The sequence below is a fragment of the Coregonus lavaretus genome, assembly GCF_964263955.1.
Source record: "Coregonus lavaretus genome assembly, chromosome: 2".
Classification (NCBI taxonomy): Eukaryota; Metazoa; Chordata; class Actinopteri; order Salmoniformes; family Salmonidae; genus Coregonus; species Coregonus lavaretus.
This window is the reverse complement of record NC_139989.1, coordinates 56,987,050-57,003,006: the sequence shown is the minus strand read 5'-3', so window position 1 is coordinate 57,003,006 and position 15,957 is coordinate 56,987,050. Positions and strand designations below refer to the sequence as shown.

The following is a 15,957-nucleotide window of genomic DNA, read 5'->3' as shown; positions in this document are numbered from 1 at the left end:
TGAGGCTACACAAGGCAGCTTTCTAGTGACCCTTAGTGGTGGGAATGGGATGGCAGGGCTGAAGACATCTCATTAGGCAAACACTGGTCCTGTTTAGCTTATAACACCCTCCTGATGTCCTTGAAGTTATAATTAGGTTGTACTGGTTGAATAGTGGAAATAATTCACTCATTTATAAAGCATTATGGAACACACACTGACAGAAAAAAAACTGGACACACAAATAAAAAAACATGTTGACGTTTCGCCCTTTTAATTCAACAGAATATTGCTGCTGGTGGTCATTTTATTCACAATATCAACACTGTGCACTGCAAAATGCAGACTCCAATACAGTGCCCAAGCTGCCATTCTTCCTCAATAGTTAACAGTGATTCAACATTTCTGCAAGTCTGGGTCATGTTCATTAGTGCACATCGTACCAAAACATTTTGCAACAGAAAATGAGTGCTTTTTATTGGACAAGTCCAGTAGTCCCTCCCCGTTTCAGTCCGTTTAATCCCTTATGAACACGACCCTGGCGTTAACCTCAACAACCACAGATTGCCATCTTATTGAGACACAATGCATGACTTCACCAATAGTTTATTCCAGTGCAGCCTTTACTCACTCTGAATAGGGCCAGGAGTTTTTCCCAACAAGGGACCCTAGTTAGGGTTGCAAAATTCCATTTATTTCAATAAATTCCCTGCTTTCCAAGATATTCTGGTTGGAGGATTCCAGATTTCCTGCTAATTCCCTCCTGATTCCAGGAATCCTCCAACCGGGATTTTTGGAAAACCAGGGAATTTATTGAAAGTTCACAGAATTTTGCAACCCTAGCCCTGGTTAAAGCCTATAACTAGGGCCACAAGTTTTTCCCCGGGCAGGGAAAACTCCTGGTCCCAATTACCATCACAACGTGATCTAACTGGTGGGAGGTCAGGATATCTTTTATTGGGACTTTATTCAAAACAAGCAATTGAAAAATAAAAACCAAAACGTAAAACACCGGGTCACAGATCAAGGAAAACGTAAAACACCATTTGTCTCCCGTGCAACAGGGTTGAGTTAAACAGCCTAGTGTTATGTGATGTATGCAGGAGTCAACTTCCCATTGTAGATATACCCGTGGCTATGTTAACTAGCGTTCCACAATCACTGAAGTCTTCCACTGTGCTACCACACAAACACTCACACACACGCACGTTTATCATCACTTGTGGGGACACATTCTAACACTGTACAGTCACACACACACACAAAGGAAATCAAAAATATAATTCACGGAACATAAATCAAAACTCTAAATGTATGGAGACCAAGCGACTTGGGTGGTGGGAATGTTCCAAATGAAGGAGAAATCAAACTACAGAGCAATTAAAATCATCACCTTTAAAAAGCAAAACCTCCCACTCTTAATCATTTCACCATTAATGTAATTTAATGTTATCTTTATAAATCAATGTTAATTTCAGTAAATGCAGTATTAGTAGTGTAGGACTAGAAGTAACTGTAATAGACAGTTTGTCTGTGGTAAATAAAATAAAACAATTGGGAAGTGCGATTTCATTGGGTGAGTGATGAGCATTTCAGGACGTAAGCATGGTTCAGAGTTCAAATCTCCCATGTTCATGTTCTTGATTGACAGATGACGGAGAAAACAAGGGAAGGTTTCAGAGAACCAAAATGAAAGATAACAGCCCTGGAAATCCAACCCATTATTCAGCTCACAGGCAAAGCACTAGAATTGTATTTATTTTTTGTTCTCTTCGCATATTTATTGAAACAAGTGGTGAGTTGGGGGATGTGGAAGGGGAGGGACGGGGAAAGGACTGCCAGCACAGAATCCCTTCTGAACAAAAACTTGAAAAAATAAACTTGAAAAAAAAAAAAAAGTTGACTGGTTGGGTTAAGAAGTAGTAGTAGTCTTCTTTATTTTCTCTCTAGGAGTCTCAGCCGAGGCCTCTCACTGTGTCTGGAGAGAAAGAACAGAGTAAGAGTACCGAGTCAAAGCTCCACAACAACCAGTAACATCTTCAGCCTGGACGCCAAAAACAGACTGCAACCCAGGCCAGTACACCTCAGGAGAGAACGCACACACCTACGCAATATACAAAACAACTTGTTATACATACAAATCTGAGTACTCTCACAGTACACACAGACTGTAACTTTACCTGCTGGCCTTGCTGAGGGGTGGCAGGCTGTCCTGGGGCCTGTCCTGTCTGGCCGTAGTAAGTAGCCTGCTGCCTGTAGTACTCTGCCCAGGCTGCACTGTAGTCCTGCTGGCCTCCACCTGGGGCACCTGCTGCTGCTGGCCCTGCTGCAGAGCCTCCTGCCTGGGCTGGGGAGCAGAAGAGAGGGGGTCTTATGGATGAAGAAGAGATATGCTATGATCGACAATGTTAATATGATTAATGTTCTTAAAGCGCTGGTTCACTTCAAAATTAAAGTTTGTCAGACGATTTTAGACCTTGAAAGCAATCTAAGGTCAAGCAGAGTCAACAGCCCACAACATCTGTTGTGTAGAGCCAGCTATAAGCCTCGATACAAAATTAAATGTGAAAGATAGACACTGTCTAAAATGACAAAATTAGACAGTGCCCATCTTTCCTATTCTAAGAGGGAAACAACTGCTCCCTCTCCTCTTGTGGTGTTACTATAGTGCTCTACAGTAGACCAGTAGTGTTTCTATAGTAACTACAGTAGACCAGTAGTGTTTCTATAGTAACTACAGTAGACCAGTAGTGTTTCTATAGTAACTACAGTAGACCAGTAGTGTTTCTATAGTAACTACAGTAGACCAGTAGTGTTTCTATAGTAACTACAGTAGACCAGTGGTCTCACCGACACCCATCTTCTTGTAGTACTCCTCCCAGGCCTTGGTGTAGTCAGGCTGGCCCCCGGGGGTCTGGCTGGCCTGGGGCTGGTCTCCGGGTGCGGGGCCACCAGCGGTGGGGTTGGCGGGGGGCTGGCCGGACACTGCTCCCCCTGGCTGCCCTCCCTGGTAGTACTGGCCATAATAGGCTGCCCAGGCTGCGTTAGGGTCCGCGGCGCCGGCTGCCTTGCCTAAAAAAGATGGCAGTTGGTGGTGAGGTCCTCATAGGGCTGAGCGTGCCCTGCTACCTGCATGTGCTTAGAAACCAGGGGGCAGAGAGAGATAGGGCAAGTTATTATCAATAGCCAACACAGAAAGACATTCTCCCATCACAGATGATTTTGATAATAGTTCCAGGGTTATGTACCACTAAAAGCTAGCCTGGCCCCCAGTTTGTGCTGTACTCCTATGGTCATTGTGACACCAGACAATAAAGTTTGCGAGACAGCAGAAACAGATCTGAGACCAGGCTAACTAAAGCCTGCTCTCTGTTGTAACCACTGTTTTGAAATAACCAACAAGGAGACTATATGGTAGGAAACTCCAAGAGACCACTGGTAGGCTAGGTGGAGTTGACTTCATTTTGCTTTCCCTTTCTCAGTCTTTTCAAATAAGTGATTACAGCGAGAGAAAACATTGAGAGGCCATTGAAAGTTAGTCTCAATGTAACCATTTCCCTGTCAACAGTGAGGGTCTGAAAGTTCATTGTTGCAGGTCACTCACTGGGGTCATGGGGTGCTTGGGGCTGCCACTGCTGGTAGGTGTTGCCCCAGCCCTGTGGAGGGTAGCCATGAGGACCACCACTGGGGAGAGAGAGAGAGAGAACCCAGTTACTGCTCAGTACAGACTTCCATTGGTCCAATCAATGATTGTATCTCTGTAATGGAAAATTTTAGCAAGTAGAGGCTAGTAAAAGCCATTGTCTGATGACTACATCATGTGTTTTTCTGTGTCCACTCACTGTGGTCCAGGGGGTCCTGGGTTATAGGGACCAGGATTATAGGCACCCATGGGGCCTGGTCCACCAGGACCTGGACCAACAGGACAGAGAGGACCCTGCAAAACACAACCAGTTAATGCATGGACATTATGTTCACATCTATGGTGAAAAGACAAAGCAAATCAATGGCCAGTTTGACTCCATTGATTGTGCGTAGAAGCAATCATGTCCATTTCCCCAGATGAGTTTCCCAACACCACAAACCCATCCATCCTTCCGCCCTTTCCTCCTTACCCTGAGCAGGAACCCTGCATACCTCGATCTTGTCCTCGATCAGCTGCTTGGCGTGGTCTATCTGCTGCGGAGAGCCCCGAATGACAAAGAGCTTGAAGTTAGGGTCCCCGTTGGGGGGCAGCTGGCGGGAGATCTCCACAAAGGCCCCAGTCTGCTGGTTGATGGCCTTGACGTTCTCCCCGCCCCGCCCGATCACCAGGCCACACTTGTGGGCCGGAATGGAGAAGGTCATCTCCCCTCCTCCACCACCAGGGGGACCCCAGCTCCCCTGGCCCCCTCGGCTACGACCCCTGCCGCCACCACTCGGAGACATGCCTGGAGGCCCGGGAGGACCCTGAGAAGGAAGGAGGGTGAAGAAAGAGGGTCTTAATACAATTTATATTTAAGTCCTGGTCCTGGACGTCAGTAAGACAGAGTTTGTTTAAGATGAGGATATTTGCCTCCTAATAACAGTAATGTGTCCTGTATGGGGAATTATGTGAATGCTCTAACACTAGGACTATCATTTGTCTGGGTTATGGAGTCCATTTGTTTACAACGTTCCAGTGGTTCACTAAATGCGTTGAGTGTTCTATGTTCCACAAGGCATGGCATCAAGGCAGCTCCAATACACTTGTTTGTAAACAGTTCCAAGCTGGCGTGTGAGCAGTGGCTGTTTTTCAGATCCTCTACTACTCTGTGTGTGTGGTATGTACCCCCTGTCCTCCCTCCTCCCTGACCCTGATGCTCTGCAGTAGCTCCTGGATGATCTGGGCAGCGTGGTCACAGCAGTCTGGTGGGCCCATGATGTGGGCCATCTTATCTGGACCTGTACCATCATCTGCAAAGACAGGACATTTCCTCTGAGTATAGTGCTACACCACACACAGTATGTAGAGCTTGTTAGTAGACATCACAGAACCTGTGAGTAAACAGTGTAAATGAGTTGAGTAGCAGTTCATATGACATGATTATGAAACATTATTTACCTGGTTTGAACTGTATCCTAACTCCGGCGTCGTTCTGAATCTTCTTGATCATCTCCCCGTTGCGACCAATCACCACCCCGACAGAGTGTCGCGGCACTGGAACCTAGCCAATCAGAGAGCAGATTAGACAGTGCCAAATTGATTAGAGACTGATAGCTATAGGAAGTTGCTCGCTGTCATACGCATAAAACCTCAGACCTGTGATGGGGAATTTGAGTCCCTCTCTAACACACACACACACACACAGCTCCCTCTCACTTACGTCCATGGCTCCCCCTCCTCCTCCCCCCATGCGGGAGCCATACTCGTTCCGGTCTCCGAAGCCAGGCTGATCCCTCTCCCTCAGTATCTCCTGCACCAACTCCATGGCTTGCTGAGCAGACCCACAGGACAAATATTCAAATTCAAACAACTTTATTAATGTCTCCTTAGGGAGAACAGAAAGCTACTAGCACATCAAAAGCTGCAGTACAGCATGCCAATTCAATATGGGATGCAGATTGTAGCAAGGCCTTGTGTTACCTCGACTTTGTATGGCTCTCCAATGATGCGCAGGGGCTTGTCCATGTTGGGTCCCTGAGACGCGTCTTGAATCAGGATCATCTTCACTCCTGCTCGCTCCTGTCAACGCCGCAGATAGATATACACAGGCAGACAGCATGGTCAGCTCTGCTCAACCAACTCTTGGCAATGATTCACTCACATGGCCCATGAAAAACTTGTGTAATGCGATACGAGTTTCCTGCTTATATTTCTTTCAAGCTTGCTCTGCAGATTTAACAACCAAAAAAATAAACTTGCATCACTGCACACAGCCTGTTTGCGATTAAACTGTCAATATCTCAAAACGCACGCATCAATGTGTTGTGGAACACTTCTCTGGCTACTGGTGAGGCAGACTGACTGTCAGCCTGTATATACCTGTAGCTGTTTGATGGTCTCCCCTCCCTTGCCGATGACGAGGCCAGCCTTGCCTGCGGGAATCATCATCTCCTGCCCCGAGCCACTCTGCCCATTGGTCGCCTCGTGGAAGGATGAGGGGGGCGTGCCCCTCCCCCGAGACACAATCTCATCCAATAAAATTTTGGCTTTCCTAGTCAGAGTGGAAGAGATAGAGGGGTGGCCAACTCAACCGATGAGTGCAATAGCACACATTAATTGTGGAACTACAGAGATATGCCATATATAAAGACACTGGTGTGTAAATTCAGTGGCCAGAGGTGAACAGCATCTTGTGATAACAATACAAACTTGCCACAATTAGCTAGTGGGATCTCACTTACTGTATGGAGTCTGGGGACCCTGTGAGAGACACACTCCTCTCTGGTAAACCTCCACTGTCTGAAAACAACAGTCAGTAACACACACAACTATAAAAACAGATGAATTGAGTTAAACTATAGCTCTGCTCCTAACCATTGACTATGAAGGCCATATTTGCCACAGTCCCTCACCTGGGGCTATCTGAACCTTGCAGCCCGATTCCTGCTGGATCTTATTGATCTGTTCTCCACCACGGCCAATGACTGGAAGAGAGGAAGAGGGGAGAGTTGTTATTTTTATTGATTCTGATGTTCATGATTTGAGTCCAGTAATGTTAAAATTCAACACATGAACACGAAAAAAATGAATCCGGTGACCATGTTGGAGAAAGTACACTTACTGAGTCCCACCATTCCATCAGGAACACTGTACTCCTCTGAGGTGGTTGTGAGCCTGGTACTGTGGGAGAGAGAAGCCAAGCACAACAGTTCTTTATCCAAATCGGCAACATATTGTCACCATTAGTCTTCTGCTGAAAAACAATGGATTTGTAATTCCAATCCCCACTGCTATTTCACTTCATTTTATAGGCCTACTTGGAGTGTTATGGATCAAATGATGCTAATGACTTACCTCTGCTGGGCCAGTGCTGCCAGTTGGGCTCCGATGGCTGTAAAAGGAAAGAAAGAGAGAGATATAGAAAGAGGACTGGGCTCAGATTACTGACACACTGCAAGATGAGGACAAGACAAACACAGGTGATGCTCACAGTGACAGACCAGGGAAGAGGGGCCGGACAATACCGACACAGACCAGGGGAGAGGGGCCGGACAGTACATTTTAGTCATTTAGCAGACGCTCTTATCCAGAGCGACTTACAGTTAGTGAGTGCATACACAATTTTTTTATTTTTCATATACCCCCCGTGGGAATCGAACCCACAACCCTGGCGTTGCAAAAACCATGCTCTACCAACTGAGCTACATCCCTGCAGGCCATTCCCTCCCCTACCCTGGACGACGCTGGGCCAATTGTGCGCCGCCCCATGGGTCTCCCGGTCGCGGCCGGCTACGACAGAGCCTGGATTAGAACCAGGATCTCTAGTGGCACAGCTAGCACTGCGATGCAGTGCCTTAGACCACTGCGCCACTCGGGACACAGACCAGGATAGAGGGGCCGGACAGTACTGACACAGACCAGGGGAGAGGGTTGACATTCATGTAAGACACAGAGCAGGTTTAGTAGGTAGTAGGGGACATGAGGAAGAGCTACTTACACAGAGCTGTGGCTGAGTCAACGTCACTCTGTGAAGCCATTTTCTTGCTCTCCGGTTGATCTGTTGGAAGACAAAACAAGTAAACAACAAAGGTTGAATCTGATCTCACAATAATCTGTGTGTACACACCCCAGTTATCAAAGGTTTACACTGGCAGTGGACCTTCCACAGTCCCCTGATTCTGCACAGCAGTGCCTGTGTGTGTGTGTACCTGGGTCCTCCAGCTGTCGTTTCTGTGCTGTGAAGGGAAAGCCATCTGGTGCATTGATGTTGTTCACAGGGACTACCCCTGCACATTCACCAATCTTGGCAGCAATCTGATGCACAAAAGTTGAAGTCACTTGAACACATAACAGATATTCAAAGAGCATCTCATGACATGATGATGTCTGTCTGATTTATTGTGCTGGTCCTGGGTAATAACTAACGTTGCTAAGCCACTTCACATATTACATGAGATGCTAAATTGTTTGTGAGCTGAATAATGTCAATTCAACTCAAGTGGGCAAACTTGACAGTGTTGGCTGGCTAGCTTGGGATATATACTTTGTTGGGAATGCACTCAAAAACACTGACACGCTGAGGGCTCGAAGCCTGCCTGTCGATCATCAGGACTTTGTCTTTGCATGCAGCAGAAGCAGCCAGCTCTAGCTAGCTAGGTTAGTACTAACGTTAGTCAACAACACAACAACATTGGGAGATGGCTAACTTAGCTAGCATGCATTGGTAACAACAACGGTATTTCTGCAGTGGCAAGTCAATTGGGTCTTCAAATTCACTTGACTTCTAGCTAGGTAGCTATAATAATCATAACTGGCAACAGTATTTATTGCTCACCAACCATAATTAGGCAGCTTTGCAAGCTAACAACCACGAAACAAGACAAGATACACATTTTCTTCACCCCTCCCCAGTGGCATTCACGCGCATAGCTACACCGACTCCCCCTTCTGCCTCACCTGCCGGGCCCGTTGTACCGCGTCTGCAAAGGCATCTTTTTTTATTCCGCCACCGTTACCAATACCAATAGCTAGATGTCCGCCGAGAGGAGCTCCAGCACCGGGTGCCGGTACCGCGCTGTACTCCGACATGTTAGCCGAGGGGAGAGAGACTAAAATACGAAAGTTAAAGTGGTGTTTAGGCCAGGGCAGACTGCGCAGGAGCGAGAAGTCATACGATCAAGATTCGGGGAGGGGCAAGCAACCGGAGATGGAGCACTAAGGGCGGGAACAAGGTTTAGATAGAGTTTTCTACAAATAATGTAATAACATAACGTTATAATAACATTATCTGAAGACACTTTATTACTAAATGTTAATTTCAACCCCCAATGTTTTGGATAATTTTGAAGATTACTTTTGTCAAAGGCAGTCAAAATAACCTGCACATCTTGCAATGACAGGGACTGTCTGTGCCTAAATGGTTTATGGTCTGTGCACTGATCAGAGAGTATGCATTTTTAGTAGCTGTCATAATTTCCACCTGTACAGTACATTTATTAGCAAACCTTGATGGACCATCACTAATGCAAGCAAAGAATAACATCTACTTCACTCTAATTTATTAAAAAACTAGACAGCAGTGTGTTGATCTTTTATCTGCTTTCGCTGTATTTGTTTAGAAACAGAACTACTAATTATTTACATTATCACATGGGGTGGAGCCTTGCAGTCAAAACATCAACAACTGTTCGTGACGTGTATGTTTTCTGCCACTGTGAGTGGTAGAATTGGTGACGCGGAAGGCCAAGCAAATTTGGCGCCCTTTGGACAAGACGAGTCAGGCGGGATTTTGGGAGTCTGAAGCCAAACTACCAGTGTACCTAATATACGGAATTATTGCTTATATATGGGTGTAATTCGTCGTTAATAGTTGTAATTTACATTGCAGTTGCATGTCAAAACTTGGTTGTAGTTTCGTTACGCGCGTGTTAGTGGAAGTAAGTTTTGGGCAGCTTGCTAGCCGACTATCTTCCAACTAGCTAACGTTAGCCATGCCATCCAACAATAGTCTGATATAGTTAGCTAGCTAGCTAGAGATTATATTAAGATATTTATTTTCCTAGACAGATAGCAAGCAATCAACTTTGCCACACAATGACAGTTAGCATAGCTTAGAGGTTTTGTCTTCTACACTTAAGGGAACAAGGAGGAGAGGAGAGAAGTTATTCTGAATGTGCCCAACACCACAAGCTGGTAAGTGTTCTTTTGTTTTAGCTTACTAACATTACCACACCACCATTGAGCTGTCACTTAACTATCTATCTATCTACAGTTGCTGCTTTTCAGGCTAACTGACTACTACTAGTTAGTAATTAAGTTACCTAAGTAGTTAACTGAACCAGAATGCACCAACTAGTTAGTTACTGCAACTAAAACCATTTCATCCTTTTAGGTCAGTGAAATTATGGCTGGTGTCGTTGCTATGGCATCTGTCATTGAAGATTTTGAGACTCAGGTATGTCCAACCAAATTCTGTCTACACTAGCCTGTGTCAACGCATTGGATATCTGTATTTAATTGCATAGTTTTAATAATTTAGAGAGTAATCATCTCGCCATGTTTTACAGCCATGCAAGAAATCACGCAAAGATGCCCATGCTCCTCCTGTCATGACGATCACAAACTACTTCTCCCCCGTTCCCAAGCCCATGGAGAAACCCTTCTCCCCACCCAGGTCCAACAACATCATGGATTACTTCAGCCGGAAGACTACACCAGTTAGAGAGAAAGGGAGTACCCCAGAGCAGACTAAGGAGAACCACCTGGGGCCCCAGCCCTCTGAATCACCAGCCAGCGTAGACAGCCCTGTGAGACGGCCAGCCATGCCCCCTCAGAAACGGGGCAGGAAGCCCAGCAAAGTTGCCCGGCAGTTACAGGAGACGGATGCTGATGCAGGCTTCACTGAGACGGAGGAGTGTGTGGTCTTAGAGGGGCCAGGAGATGGTGAGGGGTCAGAGGACAACGTAGTGAGCAGCAGCTGTGGCATCCTGGGTAGTGACACAGCTGCCCTGCTGGCCCAGTTCAGTGCTGATGCTGGAGACACCTCTGGTGAGAATGGCCCTGGGGCGGTATGTCCTGAGAAGGCTCAAAAAGACAAACATCCCAAGGTGGACTCCAAAAAAAGGGCTCCTGTAAAGAAAAAGGAAAGTCGCGACGGTTCTCCTAAAATACCTCGAAAAGACAAGGTCAAATGGAACCAACCTACTGCAGAAAAGAGAACTGTCAGTAAGGCTAATGCCAAGCAGCAGCAGGAGGATAAGGAAATGGAGGAGTATGTGCCCGAGTTCCAGGAGGCTGAGCTGTCTTTGTGTGATGCAAGCATAGAGGTGAACGTGGGTGAGGCGTCTCAGTTGAACGGAAGCACCGTCACCATCTCCTTTGAGGACTTCCTACAGACTCAGGGCCAGGGAGAGGAGAAGGTGGAGGAGGAAAGCAGAGTCGACACAAAGCCAGAAGACACGTTGGATGTACCCAAAGCCAATGAGCCGTGTCCCCTGCAGATATCCCCTCGAACCCTCACCATCCAAGCTGAGGTGCACACCATTTCCCCCGGCCACGAGCCAGTCCTTGTTGCAGAGAAAAAGATGGCCTCCATCTTCTCCAGGGGAAAAGAGGAGGGGAGCCCAGCAGCTGTAGAGGTGAAGACCGCTTCCTCTCCTCGTCCCCAGTCTAGACCGGAGCTGCTGCCTGCCCACAAACGGAAGTCCAATGTGGTCCTGCAGGAGGAGGACCTGGAGCTCAGTGTCGTCGAGTCTGAATCATCCACTCCCAAGTGCAGCCAGACTGAGCGGAAGCAGTTCATGAGCGCTTTCAAGCAGCCAGCCAAGCCCGGTATGGGCCCTGGGAAGCAGCCTGTGGACAAGGCCTCGGGGGAGTCTGCTGAGGAGGAGAAACACTCTACTGCCCCAACAGAGGAGCAGCCAGGTAAAAAGGCAGCTAAGAAGAAACCTCAGAGACGAGGGAGGAAGAAGGCCCTGGAGGAGGAGTCAGTTCCCTCACCTGCAGCACAAGAAAACCATGTTCCCATGGAGACTGACACTATGGAGACTGATGCTAAACCCAAAGCAGAGTCTACCACTGATGCTAAACCTGAAGCAGAGCCCACCACCTCCACACCAACAACAGTCAGGAGGTCCACCAGAGAAGCCCCTCGCAGGCAGACACCTGTTGTTGATCTAGTAACCCCAGTGAGGAAAACAATAAAAGAAAGGGTGAAAGATGTTGCAGCAGTCACCGAGGACTGCCCGGTCCAGATGTCCACCCCAAAGTCAGACAAGTCAAGACACAGGGTGTTCAGAGCACAGATGGTCTGTCCACCAGACAAGATAGGAAGTCCCATCAGGTGAGGGATGGCCAAGATATCTTTAAGCATCGTTTTTAATTGTCTAGCTTGTGCATCCTGTTGGTCAGTAACAGAGGCAATATGTTTGGACATAGATTGACTCATCCACAATGGAGGCCTGTCCCAAGTCTGGACACTGTCTTAAAGGCAGGACAATACATTACTACAGACACAGCAGTGCTTTAGCTTCATGCTGACTTTTTGTAATATCTAGTTTTTCATTTTATTTGTTTGAAAATGTTAATTTTGGGCATTTGGTTTGTTTTTTCTGTTTTGACTACCTTTGCATAAACAATGTTATAATTTGATTGTTACCTTGAACATTCAGGATGAAATTGACCAGAGTCTTCCTATGCTCTGCATCAAAATCTGAGGGTGGAAGTGATTTTGAAATCCTGAGTCCCCTACCTACTAAGGTAATTATAGCCTCGGTTTTTATCAGGTAGAATATGAAACAGATGTTTTGAATTAGCAGCTATAATTCAGCACACACTTAACTTTCACTTGTATTTTTTCTTCTTAAACCCATTTGAATTCTCTTGTTCAGGAATCCAATGCATCCAAGAAGAGAAAAAAGGCGAAGAAGTTGGTGGAGAAAGCCCGGGCGATACAGCAGAGTAAAAAGGCTGCAGCCGATAAGGAGGGTCAGAGCTCCTTACGACGCTCCTCCCGGTGCCAGGTCTCCGTCAAGAAGAGCTACAATGAAGATGAGGTACACTACAGTCCGACAGTCCTAATTACATTTCAATTAAATGATTGTAGGTTGTAGGTTTTTCCTTACTTGGGAGATGATGTTCTACTCTCACTCAGTGTGTACTGTGTAGCCTACTGTACAATTCATGCTCGATTGATAGCATGGTTTTTATTTGTGTCATATTAAAGATGATGCATGTAGTTTTCAATCCACCTGACTATCTTGTTTCCTGTCCATTTCTCCAACTGTGAGATGAAGCACAAGTACAGAAAGGATTTGTTTCATAGATAACCCGCTAACCCTTTATTTTTGCGAACCACTGTTTGTGCAGGACTCAGTGGTTTGTGTGGAGGATAGCCAGGATGTCTCTGCTCCGGCTGCCGAGGAGAAGGGCAAGGCTCAGAAACGCAGTCTAAATGATGTATTGGGGAAAAAAGCACCTGCCATCAAAGAGTCCAAGAATCCAGCAGGTACTTTAACACTGTTGTTGACATAAAAAGTCGTAACATGGTTATAGACATGTTTCGTTAAAAAATCAAATTGTGCTCACCCTGAAATGTTCTGCTACAGTAATTTATTTGAAAGTGAATTTATTTACAAAGCCTGGAGGTGAAGGGGACGTGTTTTATTTGTGTAGTGTGTCAAGGTGAAAGCCGTGCTTTTGTAATGATTGTTAATTAATCATTTAATTGTTTAAAGCATTATGTTTCTTAAATGTAATTTGTGTTTTGTGCACATATACTTGATGAAATCTTGTCTTATACGGGCTGGGCACCAATTGGTACAGTTGAAGTCGGAAGTTTACATACACTTAGGTTGGAGTCATTAAAACTCATTTTTCAACCACTCCACATTTCTTGTTAACAAACTATAGTTTTGGCAAGTCGGTTAGGACATCTACTTTGTGCATGACACAAGTAATTTTTCCAACAATTGTTTACAGACAGATTATTTCACTTATAATTCACTGTATCACAATTCCAGTGGGTCAGAAGTTTACATACACTAAGTTGACTGTGCCTTTAAACAGCTTGGAAAATTCCAGAAAATGATGTCTTGACTTTAGAAGCTTCTGATAGGCTAATTGACATCATTTGAGTCAATTGGAGGTGTACCTGTGGATGTATTTCAAGGCCTACCTTCAAACTCAGTGCCTCTTTGCTTGACATCATGGGAAAATCAAAAGAAATCAGCCAAGACCTCAGAAAAAAATGGTAGACCTCTACAAGTCTGGTTCATCCTTGGGAGCAATTTCCAAATGCCTGAAGGTACCACGTTCATCTGTACAAACAATAGTACGCAAGTATAAACACCATGGGACCACGCAGCCGTCATACCGCTCAGGAAGGAGACGCGTTCTGTCTCCTAGAGATGAACGTACTTTGGTGCGAAAAGTGCAAATCAATCCCAGAACAACAGCAAAGGACCTTGTGAAGATGCTGGAGGATTCAGGTACAAAAGTATCTATATCCACAGTAAAACGAGTCCTATATCGACATAACCTGAAAGGACACTCAGCAAGGAAGAAGCCACTGCTCCAAAACCACCATAAAAAGCCAGACTACGGATTGCAACTGCACATGGGGACAAATATCATACTTTTTGGAGAAATGTCCTCTGGTCTGATGAAACAAAAATAGAACTGTTTGGCCATAATGACCGTCGTTATGTTTGGAGGAAGAAGGGGGAGGCTTTCAAGCCGAAGAACACCATCCCAACCGTGAAGCACGAGGTGGCAGCATCATGCTGTAGGGGTGCTTTGCTGCAGGAGGGACTGGTGCACTTCACAAAATAGATGGCATCATGAGGAAGGAAAATTGTGGATATACAGTGAGGGGAAAAAAGTATTTGATCCCCTGCTGATTTTGTATGTTTGCCCACTGACAAAGAAATGATCAGTCTATAATTTTAATGGTAGGTTTATTTGAACAGTGAGAGACAGAATAACAACACAAAATTCCAGAAAAACGCATGTCAAAAATGTTATAAATTGATTTGCATTTTAATGAGGGTAATAAGTATTTGACCCCCTCTCAATCAGAAAGATTTCTGCCTCCCAGGTGTCTTTTATACAGGTAACGAGTTGAGATTAGGAGCACACTCTTAAAGGGAGTGCTCCTAATCTCAGCTTGTTACCTGTATAAAAGACACCTGTCCACAGAAGCAATCAATCAATCAGATTCCAAACTCTCCACCATGGCCAAGACCAAAGAGCTCTCCAAGGATGTCAGGGACAAGATTGTAGACCTACACAAGGCTGGAATGGGCTACAAGACCATCGCCAAGCAGCTTGGTGAGAAGGTGACAACAGTTGGTGCGATTATTCGCAAATGGAAGAAACACAAAATAACTGTCAATCTCCCTCGGCCTGGGGCTCCATGCAAGATCTCACCTCGTGGAGTTGCAATGATCATGAGAACGGTGAGGAATCAGCCCAGAACTACACGGGAGGATCTTGTCAATGATCTCAAGGCAGCTGGGACCATAGTCACCAAGAAAACAATTGGTAACACACTACGCCGTGAAGGACTGAAATCCTGCAGCGCCCGCAAGGTCCCCCTGCTCAAGAAACCACATATACAGGGCCGTCTGAAGTTTGCCAAGGAACATCTGAATGATTCAGAGGAGAACTGGGTGAAAGTGTTGTGGTCAGATGAGACCAAAATCGAGCTCTTTGGCATCAACTCAACTCGCCGTGTTTGGAGGAGGAGGAATGCTGCCTATGACCCCAAGAACACCATCCCCACCGTCAAACATGGAGGTGGAAACATTATGCTTTGGGGGTGTTTTTCTGCTAAGGGGACAGGACAACTTCACCGCATCAAAGGGACGATGGACGGGGCCATGTACCGTCAAATCTTGGGTGAGAACCTCCTTCCCTCAGCCAGGGCATTGAAAATGGGTCGTGGATGGGTATTCCAGCATGACAATGACCCAAAACACACAGCCAAGGCAACAAAGGAGTGACTCAAGAAGATGCACATTAAGGTCCTGGAGTGGCCTAGCCAGTCTCCAGACCTTTATCCCATAGAAATCTGTGGAGGGAGCTGAAGGTTTGAGTTGCCAAACGTCAGCCTCGAAACCTTAATGACTTGGAGAAGATCTGCAAAGAGGAGTGGGACAAAATCCCTCCTGAGATGTGTGCAAACCTGGTGGCCAACTACAAGAAACGTCTGACCTCTGATTGCCAACAAAGGTTTTGCCACCAAGTACTAAGTCATGTTTTGCAGAGGGGTCAAATACTTATTTCCCTCATTAAAATGCAAATCAATTTATAACATTTTTGACATGCATTTTTCTGGATTTATTTGTTATTCT

General features: G+C 45.8%; 2 protein-coding genes across 2 annotated transcripts in view; one reads left to right on the top strand and one right to left on the bottom strand.

The window, feature by feature from the left end:
* Positions 1-224: 224 nt before the first annotated feature.
* LOC311102706 (far upstream element-binding protein 2-like) lies at positions 225-8,736 on the bottom strand. The gene is made up of 18 exons (XM_084144078.1): positions 8,561-8,736; positions 7,813-7,918; positions 7,602-7,661; positions 6,959-6,995; positions 6,726-6,784; positions 6,517-6,588; positions 6,346-6,403; positions 5,984-6,155; positions 5,585-5,683; positions 5,325-5,435; positions 5,063-5,165; positions 4,790-4,914; positions 4,117-4,428; positions 3,822-3,916; positions 3,584-3,663; positions 2,830-3,051; positions 2,160-2,326; positions 225-1,957 (listed from the first exon to the last, which is right to left on the bottom strand). The coding sequence occupies exons 1-18, from the start codon at positions 8,690-8,692 to the stop codon at positions 1,949-1,951; spliced, it is 2,019 nt and encodes a 672-aa protein (XP_084000204.1). The 5' UTR covers positions 8,693-8,736; the 3' UTR covers positions 225-1,948.
* A 1,264-nt stretch (positions 8,737-10,000) lies between these two features.
* LOC311101663 (ATPase family AAA domain-containing protein 5-like) overlaps positions 10,001-15,957 on the top strand; it is a 36,476-nt gene continuing 30,519 nt past the window's right edge. The window contains exons 1-5 of the mRNA XM_084142810.1: positions 10,001-10,058; positions 10,171-11,945; positions 12,274-12,361; positions 12,493-12,657; positions 12,971-13,109. Coding sequence (XP_083998936.1) covers positions 10,008-10,058; positions 10,171-11,945; positions 12,274-12,361; positions 12,493-12,657; positions 12,971-13,109 — 2,218 coding nt within the window. The 5' untranslated portion in view covers positions 10,001-10,007. The remainder of the gene's footprint in view (positions 10,059-10,170; positions 11,946-12,273; positions 12,362-12,492; positions 12,658-12,970; positions 13,110-15,957) is intronic.

Excerpts from the sequence above, each read along its gene's own strand:
- LOC311102706 (XM_084144078.1), bottom strand. The coding sequence starts at position 8,692 with ATGTCGGAGTACAGCGCGGTACCGGCACCCGGTGCTGGAGCTCCTCTC. Across the intron at positions 7,919-8,560 it reads CGGTACAACGGGCCCGGCAG|ATTGCTGCCAAGATTGGTGA; the intron begins GTGAGGCAGAAG and ends TTTGTGCATCAG. Across the intron at positions 5,684-5,983 it reads AGACCATCAAACAGCTACAG|GAGCGAGCAGGAGTGAAGAT; the intron begins GTATATACAGGC and ends CGGCGTTGACAG.